We start from the raw sequence: 20,106 nt of genomic DNA on the forward strand, positions 1-20,106 counted from the left end.
AGTGTGAACATAGCCTAAGACTAGAGATGGGCGAACTTACAGTAAACTTGAATTTGCGTGAACCTGACTGCTTGGCATTCGAATCCTGCAGTCTGGAGAAGATGAATGCAGCACTACGGCAGCCTGGTGGAGATAGATGCAGCCAAATCTCCATTGGTAGAAAGAGGTCATTAAGGTAACCTCACTCGCATCAATTGTTGGGCTTTTTCAGAGGTAATATGCTACAAATCCTGAGGTCCCAAGACAAAGGCTATGCTATCGGACTGGCCACAGTGTCTCAAGGACATTTATATTATTGGTACACTACTAAACTTAAGAATTACCAGAATTTATTTTGAACTGTAAATACAAACATCTCTTTACAGATAAATTACACCCAAAAAAAGACAAAGCTGAGATTTTATAAACAAAAGGCAAAGTGGTAAAAAGAAAAGAATACATATAATTTACAAGTAGGAAGCCTAAAAACACAAAGTATGCCATGATCCGATATGTAACTCTTGGTTGTGATTTCGGTTGCACAAACAATAGAAGGCAACTGTACAAAGATAGGAAGAGCAGTCTATTAAACAGGTTGTTCAGGATTAGAAAAACAAGGCTGCTTTCTTCCAGAACCAGTACTACATCGGGTCCTGTGTGATAGTGCTACTATTCCCTATTCTCTTCAATAGAGATGCACTACAGTATCAGGACAAATGAGAAAGAAAGCACTATCATTTTCTAATCCAGTACAGCTGCTTTAATGGTTTGCACTGGACACAAGCACTGGACGAACATGATCAGGGCTTATAGGTAGTGTTGTCTTATAGGACATCTCCCCCTTGAAGAACAAAAAATGTCTTGCAAACATAAGTTCCCAAGCCTAACAGGAAACATGGGCGACTGTCGATATTTCCCCATTCTAGCTTCCGCAGGAGTATTACCCAGCTTTCCAAAGCCTTGAATGCAAAATCTGCCTTGTTGTGCATTAACAATTAAGAATTTATTATATAACTAGGGGTATTTTTTATTCAGGGTCATATGAAAGCTGGGTACAAGCTGTAGTAGCAGTCTAGTTAGTCAGTACCCTGCTTCTCCATTAAACATTGATATCTTAGACAGAGCCCCGTTGGATTTTTAGCAATCTGAGGATGACTCATGGATCTATGATTACTAGTGATTTTTGCATAACTGATAGGAGGAGATGTTCTTCATGAAGTACATGGCACATCTACCTATACTTTTATAATTACCTATATTGACATGAAGGCCTTTAATGGTCCTATGAACTACCACAGCAAGCATGGCATTGCCCCTGGCATATTAAAGGTTAACAGGCACAAGACATCAACCCATTCTGCACAGGAGGGCAGAGCAAGCAGACACATCTGCATGGATACAGATTTTTGGCTCAAGGGGATATTTCACTGATGCATAAATTATAAGGAATTCCCGTTTGTAGTTACAGCCTCATATAGACTGATCATGTGAGTGAATACAGGTGGAGAACATGCCTGCACTGACACACATAGAATATGAAGACATATTCCTTTAGGGCCTAAGAACAGCGAGATAAGAGAACTGTGCAGATAAAATTCAACCTCTAATATAGGAGGAAGCACTAATTCAGAGCTAATTCTCACTCCCCCCTCCCCCCCCCCCCCCTATTACTGCCATGTAATGATCAGCAGGTCGAACATCCTCTGGTATCACTTCTCTGTTCACTAAAATTCCCTAACTTCCAGCAAAGCTTACGTGGCAAGGTGTCAGGTGTTTGGGAGGTAGAAGAATGAGACAGAATATTTATACATTATCCCTCTATATGAAATGCTAATCCTAGGCTTAGATCCATGCATTGAGGCCACTGTTTGAGAGCCGACAAGCCGAGACTGCTGAGAAACTAGAAAGCAGTAGCAGCACAATCCCGAGACCTTACATCTTCCCGACATTGATTTGTGAAGGCCACATGTGATAAAGTGACCCTAGTGTACCCCAAGTTATAGACAGGAGAGGGCAACGCAGTCACATATCAGTTCCTCAGTGCAGCCAGTCTGAAAGAAATAAGGACAATAGTAAGAGGGCATACAGGAAACAATACAGTGAAACCTATTATAACAGCAGTCACAACGTATGTCCACAGGGATAAGCAAATTCATATATCGAGTATCAGTATAGGGAGATTAGGGAAACACTAAGGTAATGATGACATAAAACGTGCTAAGAAGCCATCTCATAAGGGCTAGTTCACACTGAGTAAAAGCGGCGGAATCTCAAACCGAGCCAGTGCTGCGGGCTCCGTTTGAAATTTGGTCTGTGACACTGTTTCAATGCAAAGCCTTCATTCTCCACCCAAAAAATTGACATGTCAATTTTTTGGGCGGAGAGGCGCGAGGCATCGCACTGAATGAACGTGACAGGCTGAATTTTAATTGGGTCTGCGGAGCAGGTTCCGCTTGACATTCTGCCGCTACTACACAGTGTAAACGGGCGCTTAGTTTTATGGGTTTCAAAATGTTAAACAAAAAGCTCTGAGAAGTTATGTCTTCATCCAATTTGCACTGTCTATAAGCTAGACTCCTACAGGAGTATAAGCATATCAGCCAGCTGGGGAGGGAATCCTACCTCTAATTTGTCAGGTCATATAGCTGTATCTGTACACAAGCTTTAGCATCACCAATCATTGCATAAGCTATTTATACAAATAGCCTATGCAATAAGAACCAGATAAAAAAAAAATTATTATTTTGTTTTTGGCAAAATCGATTGTCCACATCTGCTGTCCATGGAAATTACAGCTCTTAGGGCATGTTCACACTGAGTAATTGTGTCGGAATCCCGCCTGCCTAAGCGTCAAACAGCCCTCCCATAGAGTCTCCGTTTGACGCCGAGGCAGGCGGGATTCAGCCGCATTTACTCAGTGTGAACTGGCCCTTATGGTTTATTCACTTTCTAGGCATGGCCAACCAGTACTGCTATGAGGAGTCACAGTCAAAGTTATTGGGCCGTAAACTGGCTATGTGTAATTGGTGCCTCGATCTTACCTGCGTGAAAGCTGGTCTTCCGGTGTACGGGTGGAACTCTCGCCAACTGATGACGCTCCTTGGGGAAGCTGGTTGAGCTGGTCCATTACTTCCAGCCCATTTTCCTCTGCAATTTGCATGATCAAGCTATCCACCTGTTCTTGCGGAGTGGTCAGGGTCATAGCTGATCCCATAGAGTCCTCCATTACCTGTGAAGAATAAAGAGTTAGAGTCATTCATGAAACATAAAATAATTCATAAGTAAACCAAAGCAAAGAGGTTCATGTGCACAAAGCATGCTAAGCTTTAATCTGCATCTGCAGTCTCTGCAGATTTTCATGCTTTCTTTGACCACAGGACTCGGGCCTTTGATTTTAGATAGCTTTTTCCTGTTTTGATAATGAGTCATTCATTGCTCTACACTTCAAAGGGATGGTGGATTTACTGTGTGTGAGCTGTATAGATGTAAAAGCAGTAACAGTTCTTTCAAAATTAGCAGGAGGTATAAAGAGCAAGTTTCTGTGGTGGAATGTTAGCAAAGAGCGTAACATGACTGCCACCCAGTGGACACAAGTACAACAGCACAATAAAAGAGTGAGGATTGAAAGTGAATCTGTCACATGTACTCTATGTTCCAAACTGCTAACACTGTTAGATAGTTGTTAGGTGAAGGAGACACACAGTCCCTGACAGAAGTTCTGTCTCTTATCCATGTTGTGGAAACCAAAGCTTATAACATGACTTCATCCATTGGTTTTAGAAATCACTCCTACGAAAGCAGATACCCTCCCAAATGAGTTTTTTTTTACAAAAATAAATTTGCTTCACTGCTGAAATATTGATCATTTAAAGGAAAAATCTGGCCAAAAGTATTTTTAATATGTTATTTCTTATGGAAAATTAGACAAATTCCTAATGTACATTAAAGGGGTAGTGCAGCGCTAAGCAATTATTTACAAAATAACACACATTACAAAGTTATACAACTTTGTAATGTAAGTTATGTATGTGAATGGCCCCCTTCCCAGTGTTCCCCCCACCCACGCTAAACCCGGAAGTGTGGTGCATTATACTCACCTGATTTGTGTCGACCCCCGGCCACCATCTTGTGACAATGATGTAATCATCCCTGATGCCGGCCCCCCTCTGCCGCGTCATCAGCAGCTCAGCCACGATTGGCTGAGCATAACAAAGCTCAGCCAATCGCAGCTGAGCAGCTGATGACGTGGCAGAGGGGGGCCAGCATGAGGGACGCGTCATCAGCTGCTCAGCCGCGATTGGCTTAGTTATGCTCAGCCAATCGCGGCTGAGCAGCTAATGACGCGGCAGAGGGGGGCCGGCATGAAAGAGCTGGTGCGGTCCGGCCAGCCTCCCAAAGATGACATCATTGTCCCCAAGATGTCGGCCGGGGTCAACAAGAATCAGGTATGTATAGTGCACTACACTTAGGGGGGTGGGGGGGATATGGGAAAGGGGGCCATTCACTAACATAACATACCTTACAAAGTTGTATAACTTTGTAATGTGTGTTATTTACTGAATAATTTTCTAACACCGCACTACCCCTTTAATTATGGGAAATGCTGAAATGCTCATATACTAATATTTTCTTTAATTTAGTAGATCAGGGAGACTTCAATTTCTCTAAAAAAAAAAAAAACAAAAAAAAAAACATGACGTCACGAACCGGGGTGTAATTCCTATGGAGTGGCCAGCAGAAGTCTATGGGAGATGTAATGTGTAATGTAATGTAATCTACACTTTATTGATAGACTATGTTTATGGGATAATTTGGGGAGCAAGGACATTTGCTCCCCAAATGGAAGGCACCGAGCAGGGAGGGAGAGAGGTGCCGTTGCATCTAACTAACTCCCCCCTCCCTGCTCGGTGCAGTAGGACAGATAGGCACTACTACTACTCCCATCATCTGCTTATAGTATTGGACTGCCAGAGCACTGCTGCCCCCGCGTCCTGCCGATTCGCTCCCGGATGTCACCCCCAGCAGCTCTCCTCATCCAGGAGCGAATCAGCAGGACGCGGGGGCGGCAGTGCTCTGGCAGTCCGATACCGGCAATGGAAGAAAGTTCTGTCACCCACAGAAAGTAATGTGAAAATCAAACAAATAATTCTCTTCAAATACAAAGCTTTGTCTCATAACATTGGTGAATGAAGGTGTGCTGCTTTTAGAGACATATTTAATATTCTGTGTGACTTCCATGAGCTTGAAGGACGGCATCCATGCGTTTCCACAGTGATTCATACAATTTATTGATGAAGACATCATAAATAGCAGAGAATGCAGTCTTCCATGCCTCCCAGAGTTCAAGATTCTTTGGTTTTGTCTTCCAAGCTTCTTCTTTCATCCTACCCTAAACCTGCTCAGTGATATTCATGTCTGGTGACCGGGCTGCACAGTCCTGGAGCCCCTTCATCTTCTTTGTCTTGAGGAACTTTGATGTAGAGATGGATGTATGAGATGGAGCACCATCCTGCTGCAAAATCTGACCCCTTTTATGATTGGGAATGTAAGAGGTAGCTAATACTTCTTGATATTTTACTCTATTGATATTGCTTCCACCTTGCAAATGTTTCGCCCACCCTATACTGAATGTAACCCCAGACCATGATCTTTCCACCATCAAATGTAACTATTTTCTGGGTATATCTTTTATCCATATGGGCTCCAGTAGGGCTCCTGCAGTATTTGTAGTGGCTGTGGTGTAATTCAAATGAAGATTCATCTGAGAAATCTACCTTCTGCCACTTTTTCAGCATCCATCCATTTAGCAGGCTGTTGGGCCTTGGCCAATGCCACACAGTTTTTACTTGCCTTTTGTTTAGCGCTGGTTTCTGGGCACTGGTCCATGGAAGCCATTTCCAGACAGGATCCTACAAATTGTGACCAGGCCTGTTGGAGCTCTGCTGCAGTGGAAGAGGGGCTGGCTTTTGATTTTAGAACCAACAAATGTTCCTCCTGAGCAGTTGTCTTGTGGGGTCTGATGGACCTGGACTTGTCAAAACATCTCCAGTCTCTTCAAATCTTTTTTTAATTCTTTGTACTTTACGCAGAGACACATTTAAGGTGGCAGCCACTTCTGCAGTGGATCTGGTTTTCAGCCTCTTGATAATCAAGGCTTTGGAGTTGCAAGTGAAGGTCTGGGGTGCTGGAGTTCTTTTTATACACAACCACTAATTAACCGATCAATACGTGAGCACAGGTGAGGCTGTAAACTAGGATTGGCTGCATTATATGACAAGGCGACAAAACTTTGTCTTGCAAAAAATCTGACCTTTTTGTGTTCATTAAATGATCAATATTTCAGTGAAGCGAATTTATTTTTGTTAAAAAAAAATACTAATTTGTGAGGGTTTCAGCTTTCATAGGAGCCATTTCTATAGCCAATGGATGAATTTTAAGTCAGGTTATAAGCTTTGGTTTCCACAACATGGACTTCCATCAGGGACTGTATATATCATATATTTTATAGATCTGTAAGTACCAGAATGTAGAAAAATGCTTTTATTCCCCAGGAAAAAGTGTCAGAAGGGCTTTCCCAAGCTCCCGATTGTCTGTTGGCTGTAACATTCCTATCCTCTTATCCTTTGCTCTACTTGAAGCTCAGCTTGCTGTCAATAAAGCAGGTTGAGGTATGGGAGGGGTAGTTACGAGGTATTCCATCTTAAAGAATGTCAGTGTATTGGGAAAGCCTCTCTGACACTTTTTACTGGAGAATAAAAGCAATTTTCTATGTTGTGAAAGCAAAGATGGATACATAAAAGGTACTGTGTGTCAGCAGTTTGGAACGTGTATTGCATATGACTGATTCACGTTAAAAGGGGTTGTCCCAAGTAAACTGCTAATTTACCATTTGGCCAGAGCTACAGGGAACATAATAGTCATGTATACTTACCCATCCTGCTCCGCCACAGCTGCTGGTTCCCATGCCACCGGTATCCGCCAATGTCCTCTTCTTCACAACTTCTGCTTATGTGCCGTGCGGACAGGAAGTGACCCCTCAGCATAGACAGTATTCTGTCTGTGTGTTCTGACACCTTTCTCCCAAAGCCAGAATTAACTATAGCTCTACCATGGAATTAGACCAGATGGGCTAGCTTTTGCCAATCAGCACCCATGGTCCTGTCACTTCCAGACCACTTTTAATTACTAACTACTGCCTACCAGAAACACCCCACAAGACCTGGGAGATGCTTAGACCCAGTTGTCTGGCCATCACAATTGTCTCTTACTCCTGGAACTGTTCACTTGCTGCCTAATATACCCTACTACTTGACAGGTGCCACTGTCATGTTATGCACTTCACCGCTCAGTGGTTTTAATGTTAAGGCTGCTGAGTGGTCTCTTTGAATCTGTTCTCATTTTCAGGTTTTTCATTGCAACTATTGACTACAAAGCCAGGAACAGATCAAACATTTTTTTAGTTAGTAATTCTAACTAAGAAGAAAGTAGCAGTAGCTCTTTAAACAAATTCACAGCTATCTTACAAGCATGGGCACCATAACTCACCGACGTGTGAACATCCAGATTCTGAACCTGTTGCTCAAATTTATCCATAACAGCCGATACCTTCTGCAAATCCATGGAGCCGAGGGCTTTGTCCAGAGCCTTTGTTACCTGAGCCATGTTCTTAGTTACCTGTGCACAAAAGGAAGTATTTTATTTTTAGATCCTGATAACATGTAAAATTGTTATCAAACAGTCTGCATTTATTTAGTAATAAAATAAGATACGTACCTGCATATGGAGGGAGGATGAACAGTTAAGTAAACGGCAGTCATCTTTTATGTACTGTTCTATGTAAAGACTATCCATAAAATACAGAACATGAGTACTCAAAGGATAAACTAACACAAGATAGTTTAAAGAGGATGTACCATCAGGTACATCCTCTTTAATCTGACCCACTGATAGATCGGCGCTGTCACGGAGAAGCCAATGCCGCGGTCCGTTTTTTGAACCACGGCCCGGTTCCTGTGTACGGCGCTGTGCTATGCACGGGTCCCGGGCCGGTGCTGAAACACAGGAGGGGGGGGGGGGGGTCGGCCTGCCCCCAGTGGGAGGGAATTCCCTCCCCTCTATGACGCGGCTTCCCCGTGACAGCACCGATCTATCAGTGGGTCAGATTAAATGATGGTACATCCTCTTTAAAGGGGCTGGCCACTTTATATTAAAATAGTTAAGTGTACAGTATTAGTAACTGTACTTACTGTATATACTGACAGCAGCACCCTGTGTACCTCATAGAGCTAAATAATACTCCCCTCCTTCATTCTGAGGTGCCCAGCTCTTTGACCACCATAAGCATATACAGGCGACGTAATTTATGTATGTTTGATATGTACTAGTATAAAACTGATCTGTATGTTCTTTCTGCTCTAAAATAGCTTTATTACATTGGTGGACAGTGTCACCTAGGTGGGGCTTCACAGCAGCTGGGCCCTCTCTCTCCTGGGGAAGAGGAGGCCCAGCTGCTGTGAAGCCCTGCCTAGGTGACACTGTCTACCGAACACAGAGTAAGGGGGTGACAGTATCACTTTAATTGTCTGTACACATTTAATTGTCTGTACACATAACACTTAGAGCCTACACTGGAGGTATCTCAAGAGATCGTCCCAACACTGATCTTAATCTGATGAATACCATCCCGACAGAAGCCAAAAGAGTGTCCCTTCGGCCTCCATTAGGCTGGTATTCTTAAGGAGAATGAAAATCACTCTCTTCTCAGCCAGGTGTCTATGTAGTCGTACACTGTTCATTACAGAGCAGCCATGAGAAATGGCTTTCCTCCCTACGTGGTTCGTAGGGAAGTGCATACTGTGGATGACTTTGGATCCCACAGTACCAATCTGCAGGAAAAGTAAGATAAGAATACATTTGTCAGCTGCACCGATTCTGCCCTCAAGCAGTGAATAAAGCTAATTATATATCACAGAAGAACAGGATGTGCTGACAGATGAGTACATGTTTTGTTTACTTCTAAATTACATCCCAAACTGTTTTAAACATTTTCTGGAATACCCCTTTAATAAATAATCTGTGCTGACCTTTGATGTCCCCATTCCTCTAACCCAGTGATTATCAACCTTTTTTGAGCCGCCGGCACACTTTTTATACTTAAAAAATCCCGGGGCACACCACCAACCAAAATGGCACAAAATGACACTAAAACAGTACATATTATACATACAGTTAATAATATAGATTCTAAATGTATTTATACTAACTCAGTGTGAAACCTGGGCCTGTTTTCTACTCCCCCCTGTGCTTCTCTCCACCATACTTCTCCCCCCTGCTTCTCTCCTGTGCTTCTCTCCCCCATGCTTCTGTCCACCATACTTTTCCCCCCCTGCTTCTCTCCTCCGTGCTTCTCTCCTCCGTGCTTCTCTCCTCCGTGCTTCTCTCCTCCGTGCTTCTCTCCTCCGTGCTTCTCCCCCATTCCCAGGTTTCTCTCCCCCATTGTTTTCTCCTGTTTTACAGGGGCACCATAGTTTGCGGAACTTTCTCTGCGGCACACCCATGTGTCGCGGCACACTAGTGTGCCACGGCACACTGGTTGAAAATCACTGCTCTAACCAACCATGTTTGGACTACTACCCTGGATAGGGATAATTCTGGGGGTAACCTTTAAGAATGTATATCCATGGCCTGTGGTTTGTAGTGACGATAGCTGAGGGTCAGAACACTTACCCCCTTCATTGTAACTGCTGTTTGTACTTTGGAGGCGACAGCGTCCACCCTTGAAGCCATCCGCAGCCAATTCAGACCCTCATTCTTTTTCCTGATGGCATTTTCGGCATACACACGGGCAACTTCCACATTTTTCTGCTGCAGGGCCTGCATGGGAAATAAAGGCAATGCTGTAAACTAGCTCCAGCAAATATACTAAATACTAACCATTCATACGTGACCTGCTGGAAGAAAAGGAAACAAAACCATTGAAGACGAGATGCACTCCACTGGGAGAATCAATCTTTTCTAACATATGGGACACTGTTACACCGAATTAATGGTCCCATGATCCCCTAATAAGGGGCAGCGGAGACAACAAGACTCAAAAACTGGAGGGGAGGGGTGTTGTCTGACAGAAAAAAATATTTCCTGTGTATTGAGATGGGACCTGGATGGGAAATTAGAAAAAACCTGGTGAGCATTAGAACAGCAGTGGCAGCAAAGAGGTGTGGAGAGTAAAGCTTTTTTTTTTTTCCTCCTAAAGTCAATCTGCCCCTTATTAAAAAATATGTTTCCAGCCAGACCACCCCTTCAAAGTTATTACTTTAGGAGGACAATGTCAGGTCAGTGAGGCTCTGACTCTTTGCACTTCTATTAATAGTTCACCGCTCTGTACAGTTTGTGGTGACTGTATCTGATAAAGCAGATTAATCCTATTCACAAGGCTGTATCTGTGCTCTTGTCTTGACCAGCAGCACTATGGTGACATTAGCACTGCTGGCCTATGCATGCATGTCCCCAATGCTGCTACCGAAACCACCCACAGTGGCCTCGAGGCTTTCAGCCCAACATCTCTCTTGGCAAGGACCTGCTATCATCCCCAGTCTAGAGTCGTTTTTCACATCACAGGACAAAGAAAGAACAGAGGATGAAGGTATGTCTCTTACCTTCATCCTCTATGCAGTTCCTGTGCAGTTTGTAGTTTAATCCTGTGTCCAGTAAGGCCATTTGGAGCACTGGAGGCAGGGCTACCACCCTCAGAGCACTGATCCAGCCTGTCCACTCCACTAACAATCATTGAAAAGGGCCGACCGGGTCAGTAGCCCTGCCTCCAGTGCTCCAAATGGCCTTACTGGACACAGGATTACACTACAAACTGCACAGTAAGGGTGCTCTCTGACCACTTCTGTGTCTTCAGGCTGCCACCCGCCTCCTCCAATCCCAGGAAGCCGATGCTTTGTAGAGGCAGCCGACTATTCCACTGCACCACCAATGACAGGCATTTCTAATGTTGAACAGGTAAAATAGTTGGCAACAGAGATCACCCTGTGACTATTATTAGACGAAGTGCACATATGCTGATAGCAGTCAGGAACCACTGGGTATAGAGGGAGTTTCAGTCCTGAGCCCTCTCCATATCTCCCTTAGCGACATCATGATGGGTATACCCCGTTGTGGGGCATTAAGAAGTTAATTTGAAACTGTCAGCTATTAAATATGTCCCAAACTGCTTACATGGCTACAAAGCTATGTAAATAGGGAGAATATTACACCTTCATTTTTGTTCAAGGCTGCAATCTCCTAATAAAATGCTTCTTGTTGCTGCTTTGAAATGTCATAGGGGCGTAGCCATGACTTCAGATCGATAATAAAAAGCTTTTTTTTAAAAAAAAAAAAAAAAATACAGACAGGTAGGTTGTCTCTCTTGTCGCAAGTGAGGTGCGGAAGCTCCTGGAAGCACTATAGTGCAATACAGTGCATTACAAGGCAGTCTACGGCACTTCTGGGAGTTCCTGTAGCTCGCTCACGTCAGGGGAGACAGTGTATCCTGCTGCGCCAACAAAGTAATAGGTAATTCTATAAAAGGCATATTCTTAATATCAGTATCTAGGAAAGCTGGATCAATATGACCATTTCCATTGGAGAGCTGTCACTCAGGTTAACATATTCTTGTATGGTGAATATTTATGGTTATAAAGAGATCAGGCTACACAGAATGTGTACCCACTTGGAACAACATCAATAAATGCACCTCAAAGTAAAACCTACAGCCATGTTCCTCAATAATCTGGTCAGTAAAAGGCAGTGTTCCATTATACTGTACAGTAATGTAATATCTCCATATCAACAGTATTACCTTTTTCACTTTGGCATTTTCTGTATTGGAATCCTTTTCTGCCTTCTTTGCCAGCTTCTCCAGCTGCTTGGCTGTAAACTAAAACCAATCAGAATACAACAAATGAAGCCACAATCAGGGCAGATTAGGGTACCATGGGCTCCCGGGCTGTTCAGAAATTGGGGGCCTCCTGTTAAACCATGTCCCCTCTAGCCCTGCCTCCACCCCACTAACCACACCCCCTCTAGCCCTGCCTCCACCCCACCAACCACTCCCCCTCTACCTTTGCCTGTACCCCACTAACTATGCCCACTCTAGCCCTGCCTCCACCCGACTAACTACGCCCACTCTACCCCTGCCTCCACCCCACTATCCACGCCCACTCTAGCCCTGCCTTGACCCCAGTAATCATGCCCCCCTCTAGCCCTGCTTCCCCACCACTAGCCACACACCTCTAGCCCTGCCTCCACCCCACTAACCACACACCCTCTAGCCCTGCCTCCACCCCACTAACCATGCCCCCTCTAGCTTAGCCTCGACCCCACTAACCACCCCCCTCTAGCCCTGCCTTCACCCCACTAACCATGCCCCCTCTAACTTAGCCTTGACCCCACTAACCATGCCCTCTCTAGCTTTGCCTTGACCCCACTAACCACACACCCTCTAGCCCTGCCTCCACCCCACTAACCATGCCCCCTCTAGCTTAGCCTCGACCCCACTAACCACCCCCCTCTAGCCCTGCCTTCACCCCACTAACCATGCCCCCTCTAACTTAGCCTTGACCCCACTAACCATGCCCTCTCTAGCTTTGCCTTGACCCCACTAACCATGCCCCCTCTAGCTTTGCCTCGACCCCACTAACCACGCCCCCTCTAGCTTTGCCTCGACCCCACTAACCACGCCCCCTCTAGCTTTGCCTCGACCCCACTAACCACGCCCCCTCTAGCCCTGCCTCCACCCCACTAACCATTCCCCCTCTAGCCCTGCCTCCACTCACCACTCTCCCTCTAGCCCTGCCTCAACCCCCCTAACCATGCCACCTCTAGCCCTGCCTCCACCTCACTAACCATGCGCCCTCTAGCTTTGCCTTGACCCCACTAACCATGCCCCCTTTAACTCTGCCTCCACACCACTAACCACGCCCCTCTAGCCCTGCCTCCACCCACTAACCACGCCCCTCCCCACGAATGTAGACGTCTTCTCAGCAATAAATATGCTTTAGCATTAAATATAGTAATTACCTAATTATTTAAGACATGATCATTAAAGTCCCAACCGGATATGGTTTTAAACGTAGATAATGCAGTGTTATCTGCAGGCAGCATGTTATAGAGTACAAATGGTTATATAACATGTCCTCAGGCTATGTGAACTATAAATGCTGCACAGAGATTTTCTGTGTCCATTTATCATATAAATTATCAGAGAAAAGCCCAATACAGCATCTATAGGTCACATAGCCTGAGGACATGGTATATAGCCCCCTCAGGCTACATGACCTATAAATGATGAATAGGACTGGGCTTTGCTGTGGCCATGTTTTCTGTTTGTCTCCTCACTCACAATTTGCTTATAGCCACTCACAGAGTCACAGTCAGTAATGCACACAGCTGGACAGGAACGCTGTTGCCTTCTCCTCCACCGAGCACTAGTTGGCGCCTTTGGCCTGCGTCAATCACGCACTATTCAGCACCATGCCAGCCCCACCTCCATGCTTTGTGAGGCGGGGCCTATTGATTCCCAGGCCAGTGTCTGCGTCTCACAGGGAATCTTACTTCAGCAGAGGTGTGTGCAGCTGTGTTATATTGGGGCAATCTCACTAAACCCCCCTGGACCTCAAGGCTGCAAGCGGCAGCCCAGATTTTCCTCATTATAATCTGCCTATGGGAACAATATAATGAGATGAGCAAGAACAAGAGAGTGTTCAATGCCAAATATACTCACCTTTAACTGGAATAAAGTGTCTGTAAGAGAAAAGAAAGAGGACTGATTAATGACAATGATGCAAGAAGCATTAAAGTGATTGTACCATCAGGTACATCGCTTTAAGATTTTTACATTTTACATGAAACCCCCTCCCCTCTGCGATGCGGCTCCATTAGAAGCAAAGCCATGTCACTGAGGGGAGATCGTCACACTGGGGGCTGGCGGGCCCGCCTCCAGTCCCTCATGCCCGACCGTTGCTAGGGAATACACAGCGCTGTGCGTGGGAACCGTCCCGCTGTTCAAAAAAAAAAAAAAAAAAAAAAAGGATCTCTGCACCAATGGTACATTCGCTTTACCATGTTAGAAAAAGTGCATAGGTAATGGAGGCATGGTCAGCAAGAGATTTCAGGCCTAAGGGTACTATTACACGGGCCATACTAATCATGTAAGAGCGGAACACAGTGGAAAACCTGTCAATATGCTGAGGGTATTACTGCCATGGCCATGTATTCTCTATTCAGTTAGATTGGTGGAGCATAGGGCCTTGCACACCTCATGCCCAGGAGCTGAATTAGGGCAGTAGCCAAGCATGTGCACTGCCACTTCATTTGAAGGCTGAATTACCCATCTAACCATTATGTAATTATAAAACACTCTACAACTTCCTAATATACATTGGGGTAGATAGGTATTGCAACTGGTGCAAAGGGGGAGTTACACAGTTTTCATCTAACCAGATCACTGCTTTTATTTCCCCAAAGAACAGCTGTAAATGAGAAATTAAATCAAATACTCATCCACTTTAACATGGGCACCAGTCCTGATTCTATCTTAATAACAGACAATTTTCTCTAAGCTGAATACATGTAGCACTAACTTAAAACTTAGGTTGTAGTTTATTCTGATCAATCCTCGGGGTGTGCTCCACCTTCAGCGGCCATCACTGAAGCAGTCACAAGACCCAGGAATGACAGCATGATGAGGTCACCACCGGGAAGGAATTGCAAAACTAGGCTTTCTACCTGTCACACCTGTATGAGTAGGGGAGAGGTGGTGGAGATAACACAGCATTCAGGAGCCGGTAAATCTTATCTAATGTCTCCACAGATACCATCAAATATTCTGATACATATGTATCAAAGGGACCTGTCTGCAAGGCTCCTACTCCACTGGATTGCTTTGTATACAAGGTATGATGTGCCCATTTTTCCCTGTGGTGAAGTCAATGGGCAACCATTTAAGCCATAGTTGTACTGAGCCCTTGAAAATAAGAGCTGCATTTTGATGGGTGGGGGTGGGGGGGGCGCTAGACCCGGAAGTGTGGTGCATTATACTCACCGCATCTCGTGTCGTCCACGGTCTCCGATCGTCAGCAGTGGCGTCTTCTTCGGGAGGCCGGCGGATCTTCCCGAGTGCCGGCCACCCTCTGCAGCGTCATCCGAAGCTCAGCCGCGATTGGCTGAGCATAACTGTGCTCAGCCAATCGCGGCTGAGCGGCTGATGACACGGCCACGTCATCAGCTGCTCAGCCGCGATTGGCTGAGCACAGTTATGCTCAGCCAATCGCGGCTGAGCTTCGGATGACGCTGCAGAGGGCAGCCGGCACTCGGGAAGATCCGCTGGCCTCCTGAAGAAGACGTCACTGCTGACGATCGGAGACCGTGGTCGGCACGTGACAGGTAATGTATAGCGCACCACACTTCCGGGTACACGGGTGGGGGTGGTGGGACACGGGGAAGGGGGCCATTCACAGACATAACATACATTACAAAGTTGCATAACTTTGTAATGTGTGTTATTCTGTGAATATTTTTTTATCGCCGGACAACCCCTTTAAAACCATATTCTACATGTTTCCCCATAGGAAATAATGTTCATTCTTTTTCTTCATGCTTTTAGCATGTCCCATGGGTGGGTCCAACACAATACAGAACAATATTTCTGTGACTCAGCATTCTTCAAATTATTATAGAGACATAGAAGATTGTCGGCAGAAGAAGAAGACCACCTCTGGGTCCATAGGGAAATGTCTGGGCACATGCAGCTCCCAAATGTGAGAACAGTTGATCCCATGGAATGAGAGAGGTTGCACCCATGTCACTCAATGGCTTCTATATAAGAACGAGGCTGAAGTTGGTTTCTTATTCGGCCAGTTTCTTATTCGGGGCTGAAGTTGGTTTCTTATTCGGCAGTTTCTTATTCAGAGGATTTTTCTTTTTCCTGTTTTAGCTATTATTCTTACAGAAAATGTATAATATTCATACCCTACCGTAAGTGAGGGGCCCTGAGAGGACTGGTGATAAAAATGGCAAAAAAGACCCCACGGTTGGCATAAAAATGGGCATGAAAGTAAAACCACAAAATTATTATTTAAAAATAAAATTGACTTTGGGCCACTGATCTCACACTGATAATACACAGATAGGGATCCCCCGCATCACATCCAACAGAGTCCAGCCTGGCCCAAAGTGGTTCTGGGTATAAAAACTGGCATCAAAGTGGGCAGATTGGAATTTTTTCCTGATTTGAATAAGTAACAGGTGTTTTCAAAGGGTTAAATGAGTTTGGGCCACTGATCTCACACTGATAATACACAGAGAGGGATCCCCCGCATCACATCCAACAGAGTCCAGCCTGGCCCAAAGTGGTTCTGGGTATAAAAACTGGCATCAAAGTGGGCACATAGCCATTTTTCATGATTTGAATAAGTAACAGCTATTTTCAAAGGGTTAAATGAGTTTGGGCCACTGATCTCACACTGATAATACACAGAGAGGGATGCCCCACATCACATCAAAGAGAGTCCAGCCTGGCCCAAAGTGGTTCTGGGTATAAAAACTGGCATCAAAGTGGGCACATAGCCATTTTTCCTAATTTGAATAAGTAACAGCTGTTTTCAAAGGGTTAAATGAGTTTGGGCCACGGATCTCACATTGATATTACACAGAGAGGGATGCCCCGCATCACATCCAAAAGAATCCAGCCTGGCCCAAAGTGGTTCTGGGTATAAAAACTGGCATCAAAGTGGACAGATTGGCATTTTTTCCTAATTTGAATAAGTAACAGCTGTTTTCAAAGGGTTAAATGAGTTTGGGCCACGGATCTCACATTGATATTACACAGAGAGGGATGCCCCGCATCACATCCAAGAGAGTCCAGCCTGGCCCAAAGTGGTTCTGGGTATAAAAACTGGCATCAAAGTGGGCAGATAGGCATTTTTGTCCTATTTTGAATATGTAACAGGTGTTTTCAAAGGGTTAAATGAGTTTGGGGAACTAATCTCACACTGATAATACACAGAGAGGGATGCCCCGCATCATACCCAAGAGAGTCCAGCCTGGCCCAAAGTGGTTCTGGGTATAAAAACTGGCATCAAAGTGGGCACATAGGCATTTTTCCTAATGAATAAGTAACAGCTATTTTCAAAGGGTTAAATGAGTTTGGGCCACTGATCTCACACTGATAATACACAGAGAGGGATGCCCCGCATCACACTGATAATACACAGAGAGGGATGCCCTGTGGGTCCTTACCAGACTTTGGAGCAAATGCCAAACTTTACTGAAACGGTAATGAGGATTAAGGTAAAACACATACCTTTATCCATGGTGTTTTTGGTGCAATAAGGAGCTATCAGCAGTTTACATTAATCTAACTGGCTGACAGTTCCCCTTTAATAATGGTCATTATTTGCCCTTATTTTTACTTTGTTTAAACATAGCCTAAAGGGGTATTCCTGGAAAAATTGAAAAAAAAAAGAACCAAAATTAACCCTTAACTAAAGAACTTATATATTCCTTGTTGGCTTTACTCGGAGATTGCTGGTCCAGTCACATGATGCAACCTTTCTTACAGTGATGTCCTACTCCCTTTCATCTTCTTGGGTATGGTGACGTCAGCACTTGGGGGCAAAGCCATCTCTCGTACCCAGAATGGCCTTCCTACACGTGCGCAGTGCGATCATTAGTATTGCAGCATGCATCAGCTAATCCCACTGGGTACAGGGACATCAACGCTCCCGTAATCAGGTTCTGCTGGCTACAAGGGAAGTCTTACTGGCTACAAAGGGGTCCTATATGGCTAGAAGGGGACCCTGACATTGCAGGCAACACATAGGACAAATATATTTCAATGGCCCTGTTCACACATCTGTACAAGTGTTCAGGTCCACGGCCCGCGCTACAAAAAAAATAAAGGATAGATTATAGTGCGGACTTGCATTTGCGGCACGAATCATTGTCTTCTACATAGTGCTCCGTAAACTGCGTAGCACTGTTACTGCACATTCATAGTGCGGTCCACCATTACAGGTCCGTATTCACTGGCTGAACTATGGATGTGTGAATGAGGCCTAACATAGCCTAAAGCAGACCTGTCAGCAGAAAACATTGCTGCAGGTATTGTTATTATAGAAATGTATTCAGGGTTAGCCGAGAAATGTTTAATAAGAAGAGATGGGGCAGCTAATTCTGGGATCCTGTTATGCTGACAAATGCCTCCTGAGTACTTTAGCCCTGTTTGCTTAAAGGGGTAGTGCGGCGCTAAACATTTATTCACAAAATACCCAGAACCACTTTGGGCCAGGCTGGACTCTCTTGGATGTGATGCGGGGCCCCTATCTGTGTGTACGTAGTGTGAGATCAGTGGCCCAAAGTCATTTATCCCTTTGAAAACAGCTGTTACTTATTCAAATTAGGAAAAAATGCCAATCTGCCCACTTTGATGCCAGTTTTTATACCCAGAACCACTTTGGGCCAGGCTGGACTCTCTTGGATGTGATGCGGGGGATCCCTCTCTGTGTATTATCAGTGTGAGATCAGTGGCCCAAACTCATTTAACCCTTTGAAAATAGCTGTTACTTATTCAAATCATGAAAAATGGCTATGTGCCCACTTTGATGCCAGTTTTTATACCCAGAACCACTTTGGGCCAGGCTGGACTCTCTTGGGTATGATGCGGGGCATCCCTCTCTGTGTATTATCAGTGTGAGATCAGTGGCCCAAACTCATTTAACCCTTTGAAAACACCTGTTACTTATTCAAAATAGGACAAAAATGCCCATCTGCCCACTTTGATGCCAGTTTTTATACCCAGAACCACTTTGGGCCAGGCTGGACTCTCTTGGGTATGATGCGGGGCATCCCTATCTGTGTATTATCAGTGTGAGATCAGTGGCCCAAACTCATTTAACCCTTTGAAAACACCTGTTACTTATTCAAATTAGGAAAAAATGCCAATCTGCCCACTTTGATGCCAGTTTTTATACCCAGAACCACTTTGGGCCAGGCTGGACTCTCTTGGATGTGATGCGGGGGATCCCTCTCTGTGTATTATCAGTGTGAGATCCGTGGCCCAAACTCATTTAACCCTTTGAAAATAGCTGTTACTTATTCAAATCATGAAAAATGCCCATCTGCGCACTTTGATGCCAGTTTTTATACCCAGAACCACTTTGGGCCAGGCTGGACTCTCTTGGGTATGATGCGGGGCATCCCTATCTGTGTATTATCAGTGTGAGATCAGTGGCCCAAACTCATTTAACCCTTTGAAAACAGCTGTTACTTATTCAAATCAGGAAAAAATTCCAATCTGCCCACTTTGATGCCAGTTTTTATACCCAGAACCACTTTGGGCCAGGCTGGACTCTCTTGGATGTGATGCGGGGGATCCCTATCTGTGTATTATCAGTGTGAGATCAGTGGCCCAAAGTCAATTTTATTTTTAAATAATAATTTTGTGGTTTTACTTTCATGCCCATTTTTATGCCAACCGTGGGGTCTTTTTTGCCATTTTTGTCACCAGTCCTCTCAGGGCCCCTCACTTACGGTAGGGTATGAATATTATACATTTTCTGTAAGAATAATAGCTAAAACAGGAAAAAGAAAAATCCTCTGAATAAGAAACTGCCGAATAAGAAACCAACTTCAGCCCCGAATAAGAAACCAACTTCAGCCTCGTTATATAAGAAGGGGTTGTTAGTACTAAAACCACGGTTATGGGCAGCTGCCTTTCTGCACCTAGTGGCATCTATGGGGGATATACAGAGGCTTCTACTACGCCGAGCACAGTACTAATAAGCAGTGCGACCTAAGAGCCCTCAGGAGTCACAAACAGCCACACAACCCACGTCTCCTCCTCTCCGGTACTCACCGTCCATCCTGGGATCTCTTCTCTCTACCGAGCACAGCAAACAACACTTCCGGGTTCCGTCACCTGCCGTCCCTCCCGACTCTCGCGATAGTATGACGGCAGACCGAAAGGAGCGGAGGCAAGCCTAGTCACTAGAGTCATGTGATCGTCACTGACTCACATGTACACATGACCATGGTGTACACGTGATCTCACCTGACAATCTCAGCGTGCACTTTCCTACTTTG

The 20,106-nt window shown here is 44.9% G+C and overlaps 1 protein-coding gene across 1 annotated transcript; it reads right to left on the reverse strand.

Moving 5' to 3' along the window:
* Positions 1-312: 312 nt before the first annotated feature.
* On the reverse strand, positions 313-19,980 carry CHMP1A (charged multivesicular body protein 1A). Its single transcript, XM_069966066.1, has 7 exons — positions 19,880-19,980; positions 13,748-13,767; positions 11,825-11,902; positions 9,706-9,852; positions 7,525-7,653; positions 3,021-3,208; positions 313-2,030 (listed from the first exon to the last, which is right to left on the reverse strand). Exons 1-7 carry the CDS (start codon positions 19,884-19,886, stop codon positions 2,009-2,011), a joined length of 591 nt encoding a protein of 196 aa, XP_069822167.1. The 5' UTR covers positions 19,887-19,980; the 3' UTR covers positions 313-2,008.
* Between the last annotated feature and the right edge of the window lie 126 nt (positions 19,981-20,106).

The sequence above is a fragment of the Dendropsophus ebraccatus genome, chromosome 4, assembly GCF_027789765.1.
Source record: "Dendropsophus ebraccatus isolate aDenEbr1 chromosome 4, aDenEbr1.pat, whole genome shotgun sequence".
Taxonomy (NCBI): domain Eukaryota; kingdom Metazoa; phylum Chordata; class Amphibia; order Anura; family Hylidae; genus Dendropsophus; species Dendropsophus ebraccatus.

Excerpts from the sequence above, each read along its gene's own strand:
- CHMP1A (XM_069966066.1), bottom strand. Across the intron at positions 9,853-11,824 it reads AAAATGCCAAAGTGAAAAAG|GCCCTGCAGCAGAAAAATGT; the intron begins GTAATACTGTTG and ends TTTCCCATGCAG. Across the intron at positions 7,654-9,705 it reads CAGCAGTTACAATGAAGGGG|GTAACTAAGAACATGGCTCA; the intron begins GTAAGTGTTCTG and ends TTTTGTGCACAG.